This window comes from Gekko japonicus, unplaced genomic scaffold (genome assembly GCF_001447785.1).
Source record: "Gekko japonicus isolate JY-2015 unplaced genomic scaffold, Gekko_japonicus_V1.1 scaffold212, whole genome shotgun sequence".
Lineage (NCBI taxonomy): Eukaryota > Metazoa > Chordata > Lepidosauria > Squamata > Gekkonidae > Gekko > Gekko japonicus.
The window spans coordinates 487,225-508,921 of NW_015161953.1; the positions used below are offsets into that span (position 1 = coordinate 487,225).

The 21,697-nt window shown below is 43.1% G+C and overlaps 1 protein-coding gene across 1 annotated transcript in view; it reads right to left on the minus strand.

The window, feature by feature from the left end:
* The window catches only part of DOCK2 (dedicator of cytokinesis 2), a 556,464-nt gene that overhangs the window by 181,223 nt on the left and 353,544 nt on the right, over positions 1–21,697 (minus strand). Inside the window, exon 28 of the mRNA XM_015429463.1 lies at positions 811–909. Coding sequence (XP_015284949.1) covers positions 811–909 — 99 coding nt within the window. The remainder of the gene's footprint in view (positions 1–810; positions 910–21,697) is intronic.

Below are 21,697 nucleotides of genomic sequence, written 5' to 3' on the forward strand. Positions count from 1 at the left end.
TCAAGCTTGCCTGGGCTATCCAGGTCAGGGCGATGATAAGGCATTTGTGTAAACCATCCATTTTCCACCATGACAGAAAAGACTAATCAGTGCATTCCAGTTTTTCAAAGTCTAAGTTATGGCAAAATCCAGCAGGAACTCTAAAGATGGCTTGATAAATCAAGAAAGAAATCTATATGATGCATCCCCCTCCTCTCCAATTTTATGTTTTAAGAAATAGGTATGTTCTGTTATCATGACACACTACAGGGGCTTTTTATCCCATTGTCAAATGCCCATATATTATCGTAGCATAAAGAGACCTTGGTCATTTTTGACAGTGTTTGTTCCATAAGTACATGATGAAAATAGACTATATTGGTCAACTTAACACAAATGGTTCCATGTTTCTAAACTCGAGTCTTAAGTACCATATTTGTTAGTGTGTTTATGTTTAATTTCCTTGAGTTTCCCCATCTTACTACCAGGCAGAATCTAAGTTTGAGAGGAAGAAACAAACTCTAATTTGTTTAGACATCCAAATTTAAATGTAAGAAGAAACTGGAGTTAGACTGGAGGCTTCTGAAACCAAGAAGGCATCAGCCATGCTATACATGTGAGGGGAAGAGGAACCATGTAGGACAAGAAGTCATGTTTTTACCAATCACGAAAAAACTTCATGGTCTAAATAGAGCAGTTTCATTTTTATTTTCCCTTGCATCAACAACTGATGTTTGTAAGTTTTTGGGTCTTTGGAGGGAAACAGGTGAGGATGGGAAGTTCACAATGTGGGAGGAAATTCTGCTGGTGTCCATTTCCATGACCACTTACCACTAGTTCTGAGCTTGTCAGAAACGTTTCGATGTAAGAGGAGTAATGTTGGTCACTCATTTGGTTCAAGATAGCTGTCATGCAGGCCACAAAGTGACTCTGGAAGAGAGAGAAATTAACAATATTGACATGCACATCGAGTTGAGTGATTTTTGGAAACAGAAGAACCCATTTATCTTCAGCAGCACCAAATTACACTTAGAATGGCTGGGAAGTTAGACATGCAAAAATAACATGTGCCAAGAATCTGATGGCAATAAAGGAAAGAAGTACTTCTGATTATACTGCACAAATTGCAATTTATTAAAAAAAAGTCAGCACCGTTCAAAATGACTACTCTTGCTGAAAAGTGACAGTGTTTTGCTCCAGACACAGGTTCATGCCATCCAATACAGTCAACTTTAACATGATTTTAAAATTCTTGAAATAGATGCAAGTTCTTGAAAAGTTTTGCAGTGCAATTATAGGAAAGGGAAATATTTCCTTTGAGATCTTCTGAAAGATCCTACAATATTCATAAAGAATAGTTCAACTACAGGAGGGACAAAATACCTATTTGCATAATTTAAATTTCTTTTAAATTAAAATATCTTACACTGAGGTGACGTTGGGGTAGCCCAACGTTAACTGAAATCAAAAGCCTGGTTTTATTAAAACTGGCTAGGTAGGAAACCATGAAGGAAGACTATATCCTTGTTAAGTCATATTTAAATATGATGTCACAGAGGGGAAAACCATAGCTGTCAAAGCCCATCAGTTACCTGCTGAATTTACTTTTTTTTTGGACAACTCTTACACTTCACAAGTTTTATTTCCAATATGTCAAAACAAGCCATGTGTGTTGAAAAAAATAAACTAAGACCCTCCCTTAATGTAATCCTAGGCATACAATTTACAAGTTACTTTAATGGAAATAAAAGTTTTTCACATTACAAATAATGTGTTTTAGAGTTGTTAGAAAACATTAAAGGAAACTTCAAAGTTTCTTCATGCTCAGGATTTTTTTAATGGTGAAAGTTTGTTGGCACCAGAACTCCAACAATAGTTGTTGTTTTTAAAGACTAGCTTGCTAGTGATTTGGACTTTCTGCTGAGAAATAACACCCACGGAAATCAAGGAAGGGGTACCCATCAATCACATCAGCTTGATGCTACACTTATTAGATCAGTTTACTTGTCCTTCCAACGGTTCCCCAGTCTTCTGGTCAGAAGTTCGTTTACAATTGGCCTGCAAAATTAGATTTCACCCTGTGATTTGTTTGTCATGACAAATACAGCAAGGTCATGCATCTCTGTAAATGATCTGCGGTTTGACTTTCCCAACCATTTTGTCTACCACTTAAAGCAAGCAAAGAAACCTCTTTAACTTCAGGTTGCTGCCACTAGAGGTCTTTTTTACTTTCGTATGGTAGCTTCTGTTCAGTTGGTGCTGCTTTTTTTATTTATCCCTACGTGAGCAGACCCAGCACACTTCTGGCATATAAACAGTGAAAATTACACCATAAATGACTACTTATTCCTGCTTTTGGAGTAACGTTGGTGCTAGTCAGAGCTTTGACTGTCTGTGGGAGACTAAAAGGAAATATTTCCAGCAGGTAATCCCAGATCTTTCAGGTAAGGATTTTTGTTGGCTTTTCTTACTGATTCTCTTCCCAATAGAAAATGCTTATTTTCCCCCCTCCCCTTGTTATAGTAGTTTACTTTCAGGGGCAAAATGTTCCAGAGTGCATATGTATATGCGAGAATCTAAACTGCTCATCCAAAACCTGGAGCTATAATTGTGTTGCGGAGACTAGCTTTGTGATCCAGATGTCCTAATTTTAATTCTGAAAGCATTGCTGCTGTAAATGGGAAAAAGGTTCCACATGCCTTGTAATCCTGATGTCTTTAATAATATCTGAAAGATTTTACAAAGAATGTTCTTGGCTCTCCCATCCCCCCAAATGATTTTCAATAATTCCTTAAGGAATGAGAGGCTCTCTTTGTACTGATCCAAAATTATTTGACAGATGCCAGTTATGTATTAAAGTCAACTTTTAAAAAATCCAGCTAGCTGTACCCAGCATTGGAGCCCAACATATCTGCATAGACTTATCGAGCACAAATGGGATCAGTGTGAACTAACAGATGACACGCTTTGGTTCATGAAACCCATTTCTGCTGCCAGGAAGCTAAAATTATGGTCCTGCTCTCCGATTTGAGTCACTGATCAATGGGTGCTGAGGAGAGGAACCAGACAGTACTAGGTTTGCTGTGTAATATTCTGAAGCTACACATTGACTAAACTTTCTAATCAGCATACTCTTGGTTGTCATGAAGTATTCGTATTACTACCATTTTGAAATGCACCCCTAATATCTGCCAATCTAGCAACTGTATGAACAGAGATGTCAAAGCAGATGGACTTGCTTCCATGTTAACAAAACCCTCTGATTCTGCCCCCCCCAAAAAAAGATCTTTTATTGAGCATACTTCATAACTGCATAATCAGGCGGCAAACTAGGGATGAACCTGAATCTATATTGTACAAGAACAGTGAATTCAAGATAGTGTTATTGGTTGCTGGGGGGGGGGCATTTCATTAGTCCTCCCCCCCACCAATTTCTGCCTTTCCCCCCAATTTCTCTTTATTTCTTATAGCCTGGGCTGAAGCATAAGGCACTTACTACAAACACAGCAATTAAACAATGTTGAGGTGCACTGCTCCCCACCCCCCGAAGTCACTTACTAAGAAAAGACTGAGACTTTTTACACCACGGAACAAATATATAGAAAACTAGCAGCAAAGGAGATAAAAGTTGTTCAAGTGGAATCTTGACATGTCATTTCTGCTGTGCTTAGCCTTGTTAAAATGTGCCTAATGAATCACTGCACCGATATGCATGATTGAATCTAGGTCAAATGTGTGTAAAAATAAAGTGTAATCACAGCAAACACTTGAATGATGAGAGAGTACTTAACAGAATGTGAAGAGGAAGGAGTCCGTTTGGAAGACATTGTGCTATTACCAATATATGCAATCAATAACGTGTATAAATTTAATCCCTGCATGTACAGCAACGGTGCACCATCTGATTCAGACTATAAACTCTAAGCAAACAAATGTCCATTATCCAAATTGGTTATGTTTTTTAATGAAATATCGCCACCTGAAGTAAAAAATGAAAGGTGGAGACTACAAAACTTATTTCTGTTCACACAACATAAAGATTAAAGAAGGTGTCAAAGGAAACCCCTGGCAGCATTAAAATTAAGATAAAACGATTGATCAAACATTTGCAGCTTACTAATAAAGAATTCACTGACCTTAATAATGACACTGTAAAGTGTAAGTGAAAGAAAAATAACATAGTATAGAGATTTAAATGTAATAATATAACAAGTGACATCTTCACAGCGTGAATGTGACTTTCTAAACTATAAGAATGAATGGCCAAATTTATATGTCCTTAATCCTCAGGTATTTGATACATAACGGAGAGAAAGAATACAAAAGTGCTCCACAAAAAGGCATGACAAACTTCAGCACCTAGCAACTAAAAATCTCATCATACTTTACACCAGATGGTGACAGGTTGCCATAGTAACTTCAAATAAGAGTCATATAAATAAAAGAAAAGCACTTAAAGAAAAGAAGTCAGGACATTGTGCACATAATAAAGTTATGTGCCAATGCTTATCCAGTGCTGGTTAAACAGTGACCCCTGTTGGTACCCTTATCTAGACATTTGTGACAATTGGGCTTGTGGATCAGACCTACTTCCCCCCCGCTTCTTTCCCTGGATGCTTAAGCTGTGACCAGCAGGAGGAGAGAAGATAACCCTCTACTTTCCCATCAAGAAAGCAGTTGGGGGGGGGGGTTGTCCCCCACACACTTCCTTGATGGGAAACTAGTGTTATCTTGTCTGGAGGAGAACTTCCCAGGGCAATCTGGGCTGCTGAATGCTGTCTGTCTTCCATATGCATAAATACATGTCTACTAGCATCTTGTGTCTACACTAGGGGCAGCAGATCCACACATGCAAAACTGTTGGTTCACTACCCTCTGAGGGTCAATGTACATTTCTTGTATGATGTAGATCAAAATACTCTATTGAACTAGGGTACCACAGGAGATCAAAGACTGTAGCATTTAGTATGTAGTCCGTGTTTGTTGAAAACTTTTAGGCAGTTATCAGTATAGCACCAACAGAAGACAGTTTTATTTTCATTCTACTTCCATAGGGTTAGAACCAATGAATCCATTCTACTGATGGTACAACCTTCTTGTGGTGTAATGAGACTTCCTCTAGCAGAACATAGCACTTCCACCAGCAGAAGACTCTGTCATGAGTGGAACAGATTCATTTGATCCAACTCATAGTTTAGAAAGGTCTGTGTGACTTAATTGCAACTACCTCTCATTCTTGTTAAATGCCAATAAGATTGCCAGCAATACAGAATTTTATGGGTCTGAACTGAAAACTAGGGACTAAATGTACTACTTACCATCTTATTATTTACTTGCCCATAAACACTGATCATAACAATTTTGCATGGTTAGTGAACCTAGTAATTTACTTCCTTGGCTATTTTTGACCTCAAATAAAAACCACAAATACAAAACCATCCATGCAAACATTAGTAATAGGCTATTGCATAACAACTTGGATTGTGTTCTTCAGACGTATCTAAAATTCTGGATCCGAGCTATCTCACTTATAGCTGCTGCAGTTTACTGCCCTAATGTTCCATAATAATCAACTCCCATCACCTCTAAGAGAGGCTTTGAGATCTGCGAAGTATGCCTGATGTCTTATAGTTCACTAGAGCTGTCTTCTTGTCTTTCATAGGTGACTGGAGAATAGTACAGGTAGCCCATCTGCACATTTCACTGACAGCTTCTTGCTTCAGATTGAAAAACTCATGTCAGCTTTGTTCTTGGCCCACTAGACATTTTTGAGACTTTAGCAGATCTTAAGAGGATAAAATCTACCTGGATTAAGTTAATGTGAAATATAAGATATGTAATTTGAAGCAAATATGAAATGGAGTAGCAACAGCTTGTGTTCTAATATTTAAAAAGGCTGCTATGGGTAATAAAATTACAATGCTTTTCTCCAGTACAGTATCTCCCTAGTAACCAAAAGCAATTGCCTTCAAATTGTTCTCCACTCTGGGGCCAAAACCACAACTAGGCTCATGTTTCTAGCTCCACACAATAAACTACATCCCCTGGGACCTCTGCAGTTCTTAGAATATTCAGGAGTAAATAGGTCTCTTCCAGAGTATTTTCTGAAAAAAGTTTAAAATGTTTGCCAAAGAAAGCTGCTGCTGCTGCTATTATTATTATTATTATTATTATTATTATTATTATTATTATTATTATTATTATTATTATTATTATTATTATTATTATTGCTGCCTATTCTATGCCTTGTGGCATGATCTTCTTAGAGTCATTTAATAAAGTGACCACCCTGACCAGGATGACCCAGGCCAGCCCTATCTCAGAAGCTAAGCAGGGTCGGACCTGGTTAGTGCCTGGATAGGAGACCACCAAGAAGTCCAGGGTCACTATGCAGAGTCAGACAATGGCATCTCTGAATGTCTCTTGCCTTGAAAACCCTACATGGTTGCCATAACTTGGCTGCAACATGACCACACTTTCCATCACACACTAGAGGTATGCATGTGGCTATATCCGAGCTGAATTTTTTTTCCAGCTATCCAAAATAGCCAATCTCCAAAAATCTTTGGGATTTTTTGGGACCGCCAGATAGCCAAAGTTAATGGGTGTTTAAAGAGATCACAGTCCCTTTAAATGCTTTCCAGGTGAACTCGTCACTTGGGGAAGGTGCTTAAAGTCACTGCAAGCCTTTTAAATGCCTTCAGAGTTCACTTGAAGCTTGCTGAAGATATTTAAAGGGACTGCAATCCCTTTAAAGCCTTCCCCCCCAATGAAACCAATGGAGGATGGGGGCACCTTCTTTGGGGGCCCATAGAATTGGACCATCTGGTCCAATCTTTTTGAAACTGGGGGGGGGTGTTTGAGGACAGGTACTTAGTGCTTCTACCTCAAACAACAGCTCCCCCAAGCTCCCAGATACCCCCACATCAATTCTCCATTATACCCTGTGGGGACCATTGACTATAATGGTCCCCATAGAGTATAACGGAACCAAAAAAATTGGGATTTCTGAAAAATCCCAACTTCGAATACCATACCAGTATTGGGATTCAGAAATATCAGAAAATACCTGGGTGTTTTTTTTGGGGGGGGGCATTCAATAAACATGAACCCCTCTATCAACCACACCTCTATCACCCACCTGTTGTAACTAATACTGAAAATTAAGGGGTTTCTACATATATCAGGAATTATTTATTTATATATTTATTTTTCCAATTTATACCCCGCCCTCCCACCAAGGCAGGCTCAGGGCGGCTTACACAGGGTAAATATACAAATAACAATCAAATTACCATAAAACATCTAAAAGCAGTTCATTAAAAACAATATGATATTAAAGTGCTAGCAGTGAAGATAGACAAGGGTATGATGGTGCATTTTTCTTGGTAATTGAGCATATATTCATATGTAATTGAGCATACATGTTTTAGGGTTGCCAGGTGGGACCTGGCAATCAGCAGTGGAGGCCCTCACCAGCTACATAATCACATTGCCAGTGGCACTCTGGCATAACTCTCCATGCACCAAGAAGTGAAGTCAGCATGTCAGAATGCTCTGGCATTTGGGCAAAACTCTATGGTTTAACCACTTCCAGATGCAAGGAAATGGCATGAGTGCATCAGGACGCTGCTGACTTTCATCCTGTTTCTAGTCATCCCCACCCACCTGAGTGGCAGCAGAGAAGCAGCCACTGGCAGCGAGAGATCCCACAGGTAAGCCTACCTGACCTTGTCAGCAATTACTTGCCTTCAGCAACCTGGACCCTGCTCATACGACCCTTTTCTCCCACGATACCTGATATTTCACCCCAGCCTTGGTTGACATAACAGCATTTGCTGAACTCATCAACTCTTGGCACTCAAGAAATGTTTGCATAGTTGTGATAAAAAACCCCAAATCAGTCCATCTTGAGTACAGCATGCAATGTGGGGTTTTTTTGTGATCCCTTCAACCTATGGCAATGCACCTAAAGTCCAGAGAACTTTAAAATCACAGTGACCATGAGGTCAAAGGAGCAACTCGAGTAGGCCCTCATTACACATATTATACAATTGATGGGCTGGATTAATCCTAGGATCAGATAAATGTTCAGAATAGAAGCAAAGGTCTTGAAAGAGTCTCCTACTGCTGAAACACTTTATGGCTATCTCAAATTAATTGCAAGTGGTAAACCACACTTCTATTCCAGTACTTACAATGAAGTGGAATCCTTGAAAGGAATCCAAGTAAATGATGTTATATAATTATAATGATTTTTCTTTAATAAAAGCTCACAAGTTTCTTTCTTTTTTAATGCAGAGGAATTTCTTTTGCTTTGTACAGGACAGTATTTCAGAAAGAGCACAGTCTACTAATTAGCCCCCCCACCTCTAAACTCAGATTCAGTGCCAAGAAAGGACTTTCCCATTATATCATTAAAAAGCTCTTTTCATATTAACGATAGCTGTATAGATTTAGATTATTGTTTTGCATATGTTCATAACACAATATATTAAACATTGAATCATTGTTTTTAGAACTAAAAGGAGTCAAATAAGACATGAACAATCCTATGCTTAGTTACACCAGTCTAAGCCCATTGATTTTGATGGACTGGTGTAACTCTGCATAGCATTGAAGAGTAAGTTGTTGATGTCTCTGCCAGATGTTTGCTCTTTTAATATAAGTTGTTTTTATTTGTCTTCCTCCACCCCAATTCATTTATTTGTGGGGGGTTTCAGATGTGCATCACTTTTCCTGATTATAAATCTTTCATTAGACTTTACAACCTAATCAGAGTCAGTAACTCTCAGGCAGAGCAATCATTGAATAGAATAATAGCAAATATATCTCATTATGTTCTGAACCACATTTCTTATCTGATCAGTGCTAAATGTTAGATAACTTGCTGTTTTCGTCATTGAAATACATTTACCTCAAACTAGATATCCTTTACTAAAATACCTAACAAAATGCAACACAAGTATCTCCCAACACTGATCTTTGTCAGAAGCAGATGTCAATAGAAACCCATACAGTTCAATTTCCTTCACTGTATCCATTCAAACTAAATACTACATTACATGCATTTCTAATATTCAACTTGACTTTGGTATTTCTACACACTCATTTTTCTTCACTGTCTATACTCACTATGGGTATTCCCACAGTAATTTAATAGTGGAGTAAGAGAAGGGTGAAGAGAAGACCATCAAATAGGGATCCCCCCAGAATTATTGCTCATCTCCATACTACAAAGATCAGTTTCCCTGGAGAAAATGGATTCTTTGGAGGGAAGGCTCTATGGCATTCTACCGCACTGAGGTCCCTGTCCTCCCCAGACTCCACCCCCAAATATCCAGAAATTTCCCAAGCTGGATCTGGCATTCATTCCCCCTCCCCTAGTGGCCCACAGGGATCTGGCAACCCTACCATTAAATGCTAAAGGAGAGGCAGAAGTCCAAGCAAAAACAACCACACAACTTCCCCTCTCCAAAGGAGGCAGATTCTCCCTCAGAAGATTTTGACATTCCACCAGCATTTTCTGTTGTTCTGTTGCCCTCTGCATCTTTGCAGCACCTTTTAAGGGTGTTAATTATCATACAACATAACTTTTGCAGCCACAAGAACTACTTAAAGCTCTTCTTCACAGCTTCAGGCTGTAACTTTCGAACCACTTACTTGGAGGTATGCCCTAGTGAGCTTAACAAAATTTATTTCCAAGGATTCAAGCCATCCACCTCCTACTCATATAGACGGTGTGTGAGAATTGTGTTACAGTCCTCTAGGTTAATCCAAGCTCAGACCCAATTGCCTTTGTGGATCATCTCCCATCCTGCTGCGCTTGGCTTTTAGCCCACAAAGTTTCAATTGCTATTTATGCTTGCACAACAGATCTGTTCTAAAGGTCAGTAAGTCTAATTGATGAGCCAGTGTTTATACATTAAGGACAAGATGCTACAACAAAGCAAAAAACTAATGAAAAATCTTATTCCACACTGTAAAAATGAGACAAGTTGTTTAATAGAGGCAAGACTTACAGTTGCTGTCAAATGAAAGTGCCTGCTGTCAAATATATATTTATCTTGCAAATTTGGCCCCATAATACTGAAAAAACCATCAAATAGGTTCTGTGGACCTGATATGTTTGCTATTTCCCACCCACCCACATAGCAGCCGCCATGTTTCCCTTTAGAAGAGATGGTTTGTGGATTTGACTTCCCCAAGCTGAATCTAGCTGAACATGGATAAGAATTTACCTGATAGACTTCCAGTCAATGGTGACACTCTAGCAGATGCCTTTCCCGGACCTCTGGGAGGCGATCTGCGCACCAGTGGTAAGGAGGGGTGTGATTGTTCGTCACCACCCCCCAAGAGCCTGTGCGAAAGGCTCCTTGCCATGGGGCTTTGGAAGGGTGGCCCCTTCGCCAGCGTGATGCTGGTGAATTGAGGCGCTCTCCTGCCCCGACGGTCCTGCCGCTGCTGAGTCTGCATGGAAACAGAGCCGCCGGCTGGGACAAATGTAGGAGATCGGGTGATTTAAATGTGATCAGGCGAGGTCTACGGACCAACAATGAACTGTAAGTCAAGTGAAATTGAAATGCCGAAAATCTAAAAGAAAGCCCCCTGGGAATGGCGAGACGAGCGAGCAGGGGAGGGGCCCCTCCCATATGTGTAACTAAAGCAGTGATTCCCCGAGTGGGGGCTGAAGCATAAACGTTGAAATAAGTTTTGAGAGATTTACCAGAGCATAGAAAAGCGCTTGGGCGAATTTCAGAGACTTTAGCAAGTTCAACTAAAAGTAAATAATCCACAATCGGTTGGGGGGGGGGAACGGAGAAAGAAAGGCAAGCAAAATTGAAACTATTGGGGAGCGAAAGTCCCTGGATGGAAGATTCTACCGAGCTTTCCAAACACCATGTGCCCTCTACTGGACCAGATGACAAACGTCAATCAGCAGCTGACAATCTTAAACAAGAACCTTGCAGATCAGCAGCTCCAACTGGCTGAAACCACAAAAAAGATCGAGCAAACAGCTGAGAATATGAAGGAAAGAGATGATAAGACTATAAGGAAAAGATTCAAATGCTGGAAAAAAGCCTCAGATGACCTTCAAGTTTTGCAGCTGCAAATGGAGAAAGCCAACCTAGTCCTCTGATTCCAAGGGGTCCCTGAGGTGAAAGACGAGAATCCAAAACAACTTCTGAGTGAAGCATTAGCTCCAGTTACAGATTTAAAAGCAGAATATCTTGTAAGCAAAATGGATGTGATTTAAAGAACCTACTCCGTCTACATCAAGAAAAATAATCTGCCTGGAGAAATTGTGGTTAGATTCTCGAAAAGACGTGTGAGGGACTTAATCTTGAAAGCAACTACAGGATCACCTCTAAAAATGGGAGGATTACCATCAGAATTCTAAAAGATATCCCATTTGAAATAAGGAAGAAGAGGAAGAAGTATAAAGACTTAATATTGTTTTTGCAAACGAACAGCATTGCCTACAGATGGTTGACCCCCGAGGGCGTCACCTTCAAATTACAGGATAAAAAATAAAAGATTGACTCCGTTTTTAAAGTGCAAGAGTTCCTGAGACGGCAACTGGTAGAGCTGGGAGAGGATGCTGGGGAGGAAGACTGTTAGATACGAGACTCGAGGCAGCAGGTGAACAGTGATAACAGCTTTATTTGAACACGAAGTCAGAAGAACCAGAACGAGACAAACTATGGAGCAACAGGCTCCTTTTTAAACAGTCTGGGCTTGGCAAGCCACACCCACATGTCAGATAATAACCAATCATAAACTGTACATAAAGACCAATCACTTTGCTTCCTTCCAGAACCCCCTTTGTTCTGATAGGTCAGTTTACAATACCCTTGTAGACTCAAGCTCAATACCTTCATACATTACATTACATACACAACAAAGATGATAGCATATTCAGTGACGGAAAGGACTCTGTGACTTCCAGAGAGGACTCTGCTTCTGAAAAAGGGGCAGCCACCCCCAAACGACAATACCAATTGAGGATAAGAAAGGATAAAGATAAATAAAGGCTGAAGGACTCTGAATTGTGCCTAAAAACATCTATTTTTGACGATGCTCTGGGAATGTTCTTAAAATGATTAAAAGAATGGCTAAAAAGATAATATGTTAGCATGTATGACCATGTTCTATGTAACTTAAGCATTTTAGATTAATACTGATACAAGCGATTGTAATGATCTCCTATACTTGGGGTTTTAGTTATTAATGGTTTTCTTTTCTTTCTCCATAGATATAGTTTTTCCCCTCCCTATTCTTTCGTTGTAGTTGTAGTTTATAGAAAATGCAATTTTAAAAAATCCCCCTCAGGGGTTTAAAAAAAAAAGATTTACCTTATAGGTTAGGCTGACTAGGAACCCTGGTTGTGTTTGCTTTCCTTTTAGCAAGCGCTTTGGCTTACTCTCTGAAATGACTGGCCATTTGCTCTGAGGAGGTACTGTTATGTTCTTCAGTGTGTAAAGTGTAGTAGATGGTCCTCACTTGTGGCAAGGAGTTGACTTATGGCTCCTTAATATTTAAAAAATTAATGTGCTTTAGAGAAGTTTACAGTTACAAGGGTACAGTTACAGTTACAAGAGTATTATAATACTGGATATACTGATATTTTGGGAGTCCAATATACCCAAACATGGGGGGGGGAGATTTTGCACACCCCTAGTCTGGAGATTTGTGTGTATGAGGATTCTCTGGGTCTGTTTGGTGTGGATTATTGTCCTTTCACTCTCCCTTCATTGACAGTAAGGAGAATAGAACTGGAGTTTGGTGACCTTTTAGCCCCTAAGGCTTTATTTCAAAGGCTGCTGTTGTACCTGCACTAATAAATTTGGAAACTATGTCAAAGCCCATGAAAGGATCTGTTGTGCTTGAATGTCTTATATCTTGGTCTTTGTAGAGCAGTTAACGTATATTGGCCCTCACCATATTTGAATGGTGGTAATAGTATTTCAGATTCTAAGAACTGTCAAATCACTTTTGTCAGGAACAATATTAGGTAGAAAAGTTGTTCTTTAAAACACTTTGAAAAATGTGCACATTTTCAAAGAGGAAAGGCAGATTTTGCCACTCTCTAAATACCATTTCTGTCAAACTGTTCCCACAACTACGGCCTATGCTGTCCCTGAGCACTTATTTGAATTTGCAGCTGTTCAGCATCAACTTGTATTGTTGCTTTAGCACACAAGGATTACTGAAAAGATTCCATATGCACACACTATGTTTACACAGAGTGGCCATGGACCTGTTTACACAAGAATCCTTAAAGCAATAGCACCGGCGCTCTAGAAACAGTAAACATGGTCATGGTAGCAATGCCTGCTGCCCTTTTGCAACATGCCATGGTATATAGTCACCTATACTCCCTTCATGTTCAAAGTTTGTGTCTTTCTGGTTACTTAGTGGACAGGTGTCAGGTTCGTGGTTAAATCAGTTCTCAACACCAGCCAGTTTGTAGAAAGCTAACTTTATTGAGACAGTTGATAGATACCATCCTGGACACATCTATTGTTAGAACTGAAGTTAAACGCACAAAGGTTACAGATATAGGGAATTCAAGTAAAAGCACTAAAGATCAGGATCAAATCACCCTTGGCATTTGCCCACCAGAACTAACCTTCAGCTCCCCCCCCTTCCCCCCATAGGCACATAGCCTTACGTAGCAAGGAAACAAGAGCACAGACATTTGAGAAGCCAGGACTTTTGGCATCTCGAAGGTGGCTAGCCCCAGACACTTCAAAGAGAGGGAGAGAGAGGAGCCTCCTCTCTCAATGACAGGAGAGCTGTAAACTCCAAAATGCACAGAGAGCCTGACAACAGGAAACTTATCACACCTTACTGAGGGTAAGATGAATACCAGAAGGTTTAATATCTTTGGTTTTCATGGGATTGTGCTTGATATGATTCAACTATAGTTCAAGCTGCTTACAAATTAGAATCAGTCCAATAAAGATCATGGATACAGAAGAGAGGCCATGTAGACCAACCTGACATAAAGAAAACATGATCAATATATTTTCATACATTATCATTGAAATGCATATTTATATTGCTTAGATTATATGAGGAAACTTCTTTCAACTTGTTTAGCCTGTAAACAAGAGTTCTTCCCTTTCAGCACTGACTGAAACAAGATAAGCTCTTCCCTTTCAGAGCAGAGTTTCCAACTCTGAGTTGGGAAATTCCTGGAGATTTGAGGGGAGGGAGCCTGGGGAGGGACTTCAGCAAGTCTTACCGCCATAGAGTCCACTAGGGATGGGTATGAACCTCATCACAAACCTAAATTCATGACAAAAATTGCCAGGTTGTGGTTCGCAAACTGAGACTCATGCTCATCCCTATCCAGGACCCTCCACATGTTTTTGGAGGTTCATGGAGCTTGCAGTGGGAAGTGAGAGGGGAGTCAGAGGGGTTGCTGAAATGACTTGCATCTATTTCAGCCTAACAGCTGGGCTGAGATCAGTTGTAATTCCTGGAGAACTCCAGGTCCCACCTGGAGATTGGCTACATAGCTGACTCAGTAGCATGCTCCCTTTGCACAATCATTGACCATGAGCAATAATTAATCTAAGACATATTGTAACTTATTGTAACACAAGAGGCCAGGACTGTCAGTTCCCTTTCAAGGTATTTCAACTGACATCTAGAATCATGAAACAGAAGTAACACTTTAGTGTTCACTAAAAGCATAGGGGAAATCAGGGCAGGAGGCAAAGACCCTGGATGTGATTGCAGAAAATCAATATTATTTTACAAGAAAGGACCAACAATGATGTTTTGAAACAACAACATCTATATCTTGACACACAGTAGACATTACACAACTAGAATTTTAATCTTTTGGAAAGTATCTAAGGTTTGCAATAACATTATGCAGGAATTTTAATTAAATTTATTGAATACAGTTGCTTTACAACTCTTTGGTGATTTAGCAGGATACCCTTCACTGAAACATTATCTTGCAGAATGTACAATAAAACTTTTTATCACTGCATGAAAGGTTTCCATTTCTTATGATCAACTGCACACTGGTCCGCTGTTTTCCTACCATGCTTAGGGCCAGATCAAAAGTATTTACTTCTCTGAGAGACAGCATAAAGATGCATCTCGGATAGGGCTGCCAGCTCAGGGTTCAGAAATTCCTGGAGGTTTGGGGGAAGAGCCTGGGGAGGGAAGGGTTTCAGGAGGGGAAAGACCTCAGTGGTGTATAATGCCATGGAGCAGGGGTGTCCAATATGTAGCCCATGGCCCGAATCAGGCCCCCAGGGGGCTTCTATCAGGCCTGCAGTGGAACTGGCTGTCTTCTGCTTCTTCTTCCAGTTCTGCTGCTGCATCATAGCTTGTTTTGCCAGACTCTGTTCCATGCACTGGCTGGGGCTCCTCCCCCTCCCCTTCCCAAGGGAGAAATTGAACAATCCAGAGTTTACTTCCTGGCCAGACTACTTCAGTCAACCAGGAAACAAAGACAAGTCTTTCTTCCCCTCCATTGGCTGGGGCTCCTCCCTGAAGGGAGGGAGGGAGAACTTGCTTGGTGAAAAGTACGCAGACGGAGAGTGATTTCAGCTTACCGTACTTTATTAGATCAGGAACAAGACAACTTTAGCCAGCTCGCAGGCCGGCTTATATTCCCCGTGAAACTGCCACCCATAACCCCCCCACACACTTCCCAATAGGTTATTTACAGTGCCCGAGAGTTCCATAGGCTCTCGGCCGGGAACCTAGCCCACTGATTGGCATGGGCTAGGATCTGCATAGTCCATTGTCTTGTTGAGCAAAGCTCGATGTTTGCACTTAACCGTGTGGAGCGCAAGCTGGCCACGTGGTCTGAACTGGGTATATTACACTCCTCCCCCCTTGGTCCACAATACACCCACAGACAAAGTCCATCAGATGGGCTGGCAACTTCCTGGTGCGGGTAGAGCGGCGAAGTTTGGGAACTGCTGCTGTCTCCACCCCTGAAGCCCTCGGAGGTGAGCTGACTGGGAGAGGCGCTGGGGGGTCCGGTGCCGGCATCCCCTGCACCGCCGGAAAAGGTGCCTCAGGTGCGACCAAGGGTAGAGGCATGTGTTGTGCTGCCAGCGGTTGTGTCAGGGCTGAGGTATCCGGGGCCTCCGCCACGTCCAAGTCCTCGGAATCCAATAGCATCATCCGGCGATTTAACTGGTCGATGTGCCAGTGTAGAATCTGCCTGTCTTCACAAGAAACCTCGTACAATCTTGGACCCTTAACTCGTACTATTCTTGCCGGAATCCAGACTGGTCCCCGGGCATAGTTCCTTGCATACACGGGATCCTCTGGGAAGAATCCCCTGGCTGCCTCGTGTGTCTCTGTGGCTGGCACCAGTCAGGGTGCAGGCAATCCAGCTGGGTTGTCAGGCGGCAGCCGAGAAGTAGCTCTGCCGGACTGCGCCCCGTCGTGGTGTGGGGCATAGTTCGCTGGCCAAAAAGGAAAGCAGCCAGTTTGTAGTCCCAGTCCGAGGAGTCCAAGTGGTGGAGAGCGTCCTTCATAGTCCTGACCGTGCGCTCTGCCTGGACATTGGTAGAACAGGGCAGACAGGACGTGGTGGATATCAAAGTACCTCATGAAGTCCTGGAATTCACTGGACGTGAATGCCAGCCCATTATCCATGACCAGCGTGTCCAGGATCCCCTGGGCGCTGAATATCCGCCACATCGCCCGGATGGCCGCCTTTGAGGAGGTTGAAGGCACGGGAACTACCTCCAGCCACTTACTGAAGGAATCCACCAGTATATAAAAAAGTTGCCCCTGGAACGGTCCCACAAAGTCCAAGTGTAACTGGGATGAGGGGCAGTGGGAAGATTCCCAGGCCCGTTCTGGGGCGCGGGGTGGCTCGGGCCGGGATGCTTGGCAAGGTTGGCACCTCTTCACCACGTCCTCTATGTACTGGTCCATCCCCGGCCACTAGATGTAACTCCGGGCCAAGGCTTTCATGCACACCACCCCGGTATGCGCCTCGTGGAGAGCGGTGAGGACCCGTTCCCATAAGGGCTTAGGAATGACCACTCTACTTCCCCACATTACACAGTCCTTGTGGACAGACAGCTCATCCTTCTGAGAAGCAAAGGGCATAAAGTCAGGGTCTCCTTTGGCCGTGGGCCACCCCCTCACCACCCAGTCCAAGACCCGGCAAAGTACCTTGTCCTTGGAGGTGCAGCAAGCCACCTCCGTGATGTGGACCGGCCGATCCAGGAGGGACTCCAGGAGAGCGATCTGGTGGATGGGAGCAGGATCCAGGTCACAGACCGGCAGCGGCAGGTGTCTCAGGGTGTCCGCATGGCCCATCACCTTGCCTGGGTGATGGACGAGAGAGTAGGAGTACCCAGCCAGGAAAATAGACCAGCAGAGCACCCGGGGAGAAATCATCTGAGGGGTCTGGCGGTCGGGGGCCAGGAGGCCCAGCAGTGGCTTTTGGTCAGTGAGGACCGTGAAGGGGTGCCCATACAGATAGTGATGACATTTTTTTCACCCCCACCACAATAGCCAGCACCTCCTTATCTATCTGCACGTATCTGCACTTATCTATCTGCACTATCTGCTCAGCTGCAGATAGAATAATAGGCAACCGGGACCTCGCGGCCCTCCGGCAGCCAGTGGCCCATGACCGCTCCGACCCCATAAGGTGAAGCATCACACACCAGCACCACTGGGAGTGCCTCACTGAAATGCGCCAGGACCGCATTTGAAACGAGCAGGTCTTTGACCGCCTGGAACACAGCAGCTTGCGGCGGACCCCAGACCCAAGGTGTAGACTTGTCCAGGAGGTGATGGAGCAGTTCCGTGACGGCAGCTTTGAGAGGCAAAAAGGAATGGTAGAAGTTCAGAAGCCCCAGAAAAGCCTGCAGTTCGGACTTGGATGCCAGAGGCGGCGCTTGCGTGATGGCAGTAACCTTTTCCGCAGTGGGGTGGATGCCGGAGGTGTCGACCGCGAAACCCAGGAACTCGACGCAAGGCACCCCCAGGAGACCTTGAGTCCTGCCGTGTCAAAATGTTGTAGTACAGCCTGCAGACGGTCAGCGAAGGATGAGTCATCCGGGGCGGTGATCAGCACGTCGTCTAAAAACGGCTGAACCCCGGGGATACCAGGTTTTGCTGGTGGTGGGCCGATAGGGTGTGGAGGTCAATGTGCTGCTCTGGCGTGGTCTGGTGAGTGGATGACTTCTGGAGTTGGCCTTTGGAGCGGCAAACCCGGGAGATGTGCCCTGATTTGTTGCACGTTCTGCAGATGGCATTTCAGAAACAGCACGACCTGCGTTCATGGTCCTCCCCACAGCTGGTACACAGAGCCGAAGTGGTAGATGATGACTTGCCCAGGTTGGAGGATGAGTGATGTGGGCACTGAGATGACTGCTGGTGGACCTGTAGTGCCTCTTCCTCATCCGAGGCATTGGAGCCAACAGTCACTTGGGTGCAGTGGACCGCCTTGGTGTGGCGGTCTTGATGGGCCTTCTAATAAGTGGTTGCCTCCCGGATCGCTTTATCTAGGTCCAGGTCATCCTGGCTTACCAACCTCCTCCAGAGCTTAGGCTCCCTTAGTCCCACGAGGAACTGGTTGAGGAGAGCTTCAGGTAGGTTGGAGAAGGAACAGAGCTGCCAGGAAATCTGAGGCGGTCCTGTCGGGGCCCTGGACTTTCACAAAAAAGTCCATGTGCTCCACAAACATAGTCGGTTTGGGAGCCAGGTGGTCGGTCAGCACCTTGACCAAAGAGTTGTAAGACTCGTCTTTGCTCAGCCTGGGCGCTATTAAGTGCTTAAGCAGGAGATGGGCCTCCATTCCACAATGGCGCAGAAGGTACGCCTTTTTCATACCTGGATCCGCTACGTTGTGGATGGTGAAGTGGCTCTTGAGGGTTTCCAGCCATGTTTCCCACTTCGAGGGTTGGGAGATATTGAAGGCCGGGAGACTCTCTGATGCGGCAGCCATCTTACGGGTTCCACGTGGAAGCAAACAGCGGGAACTAGCGGCGTAGAGAAGGAACGGTGCAGTGCTGCTCTCGGGGTCAGTGTTGCAATGCTCAGAGCTGGGAGCGGTGTGATGAGCGGCGCTTTAGAAGAACGCACGATACTGGCGGTGGTGGCGATTTTGGTGTGGCGACTCAAAGCGATGCCCGGAACGTGGTCTCTGTTCAGAGGGAGATGGATCCCATCCTCGTCGCCAGTAAAAAGTACGCAGATGGAGAGTGATTTCAGCTTAGTGTACTTTATTAGATCAGGAACAAGACAACTTTAGCCGGCTCGCAGGCCGGTTTATATTCCCTGTGAAATTGCCACCCATAACACACACACACTTCCTGATAGGTTATTTACAGTGGCCAAGAGTTCCATAGGCTCTCGGCCAGGAACCTAGCCCACTGATCGGTGTGGGCTAGGATCCACATAGTCCATTGTCTTGTTGAGCGAAGCTCGACGTTTGCGCTTGACCGCGTGGAGCCCAAGCTGGCCATGTGGTCTGAACTGGGTATATTACACTTTGCTTGGCTGCCTCAATCACATGGGAGAAATACAAAGCACTTTTAAGACCAACAAAGTTTTATACAAGGTATGAACTTTTGTGTGCCTTGCTACAGTGTGTTTATTGTTGGGCTCATTATGCCAGGGCTTTCCTGGATGCAACTGGGTTCCCTCCCCCTTTTCACTGTATTCATGCCCTCATGATCCAATCTTGCTCATTAGGAAAGCAATATGAACTATTTAGATGAGGAATAACAACACACCAGTGAGGTGGATTAAGCTGAGAGTATGTGCCAAGTTCATCCAGCACATTTCCTTTGGGGATTTTGAATGTAGACTTCCCAGACAGTAGGTTGATACTGACCACTGAAGGAGACTATAGTTTTGTAGACAAACATATAGGCCTCAGACTGTATCATGGTGCCTTCTCATCTTTTTGACCAGCACACAAAGCAATTTAGACTGGTCCTGTATTGGGCAGCGGGTTGGACTAGATGGTCTGTATAGCTCCTTCCAACTCTATGATTCTATGTACAAAAGCTCACAATGCCCAGCCATTTCATGTTTCCCCCTGGGTCTTTGGCTCAGAACTCTGAGCACGAGATTTCTGTAGTGAATGTCAATAAATCAAAAGTAGGTTTGCGGCTTACAGATAGACACTTGGACAGCATATGCAGGATCACAACAGCACAGATATTTTGATGCAGTAATTCAGAGCAAGAGGTGTCAGTTATCAGACACTGTTAAATAAACAAAATATGGCAAGAGTGCTAATGCTTTAAGCATGTTTTTAAGTGAAAAAAAAATCTTTGTGTTTGTGTCCTTTATAAAGTTTATATCTCTGCTACCTGGCATTATATTTTATGGCACACATGGCCTGACCCAACAAGGTCTCATTTATGTCAGATCCGGCTCTCATAACAAATGAGTGTGACACCTCTGCCATAGAGTCTACCCTCTAAAGTACCTAATTTCTGCAGGGAAACCAATCTCAGTAGTCTAGAGATCAGATGTAATTTCCAGAGATCTCCGGGCCCATGGAAGTAGGCAACTCTAATCTCAAGAGCCACTCATGATTTCCTACAATACTACAGGGGATACCAGGATGCACCTTGCAACCAACATCCTCTGCAGACATTCATTGGATCTTTGGGTATACTGTTCATATCTCACATTGTAGCCAGTTTCCTTGGCAACCTTGTATGGAAGGGCAAGTTGCAGGTGGGCACCTTTTAGTCACCTTGGAGTACTTAAGCCACACTTAATGAGTATGAAAGCAGAGCAACATGCACAGGTAAGTAAGGTATTTGGTTTGGCCAAAGTGCATAACAAACAGAACAGCAGAGATATACAACTTTGTATTATGCATAAAAATAGCAGCAACATAAAAATAAATTCAATTTTAACAACTAATAAGCAGGAAAATTAATGATCATCTCACACATCCAATCTACAACCGATAGCTCAGGCAATAGTAATAGCAGAGGCATCCCTTGTAGTATTCTGGGAAATCCCAAGATGCACCTTTATTACTACTGACTCTCAGAGCAGAATGGGTCTTCTGACCCCAAGCACGGGGGAAGTAAATAATTTTTATTGAATAATTTATTTTGGTAGTACAGATAACACAAAGCCAGTAACTATTCCCTATTTGGATTGGTCAAAAAATAATCAGTTATTTAAAAGCCTGGTCTGAAAGTTTCCTCATCAGACCCTAAGGGAGAAACACTAAACTCCCCAGAAACTGGACATTTCAATAAGTACAGGGTATATATTTCATACCTTGACCTGGACAGTGCAGGGTAGCCTGATCTTGTCAGATCTTGAAAACTAAGCAGGGTTGGCCCTGGTTAGTACTTGGATGGGAGACTACCAAGGAAGTCCAGGGTTGTGATGCAGAGGCAGGCAATGGCAAACCACCTCTGAGCATCTTTTGTCTTTAAAACCCTACAGGGTCACCATAAATTGGCTGCCACTTGATGGCACTTCACATGCATGTGCGCATTGCACACACACACACTTTCACAGCACCCTCCATTCAATCACAGAATTTGAAAGCAAAGGCATATTTCTGCTTTGGTCATCAATAATAGCAGATGGCATGAACTACATTCTGGGCTTTCCTAACAGTGGAGATCTTAGGAAACCTTTTAACTAAAATAAATAAATCTGGTTTTTCCTATTATTAATATATGCAAATATTAATACCTCGGACATTGTATTAGCTGATATT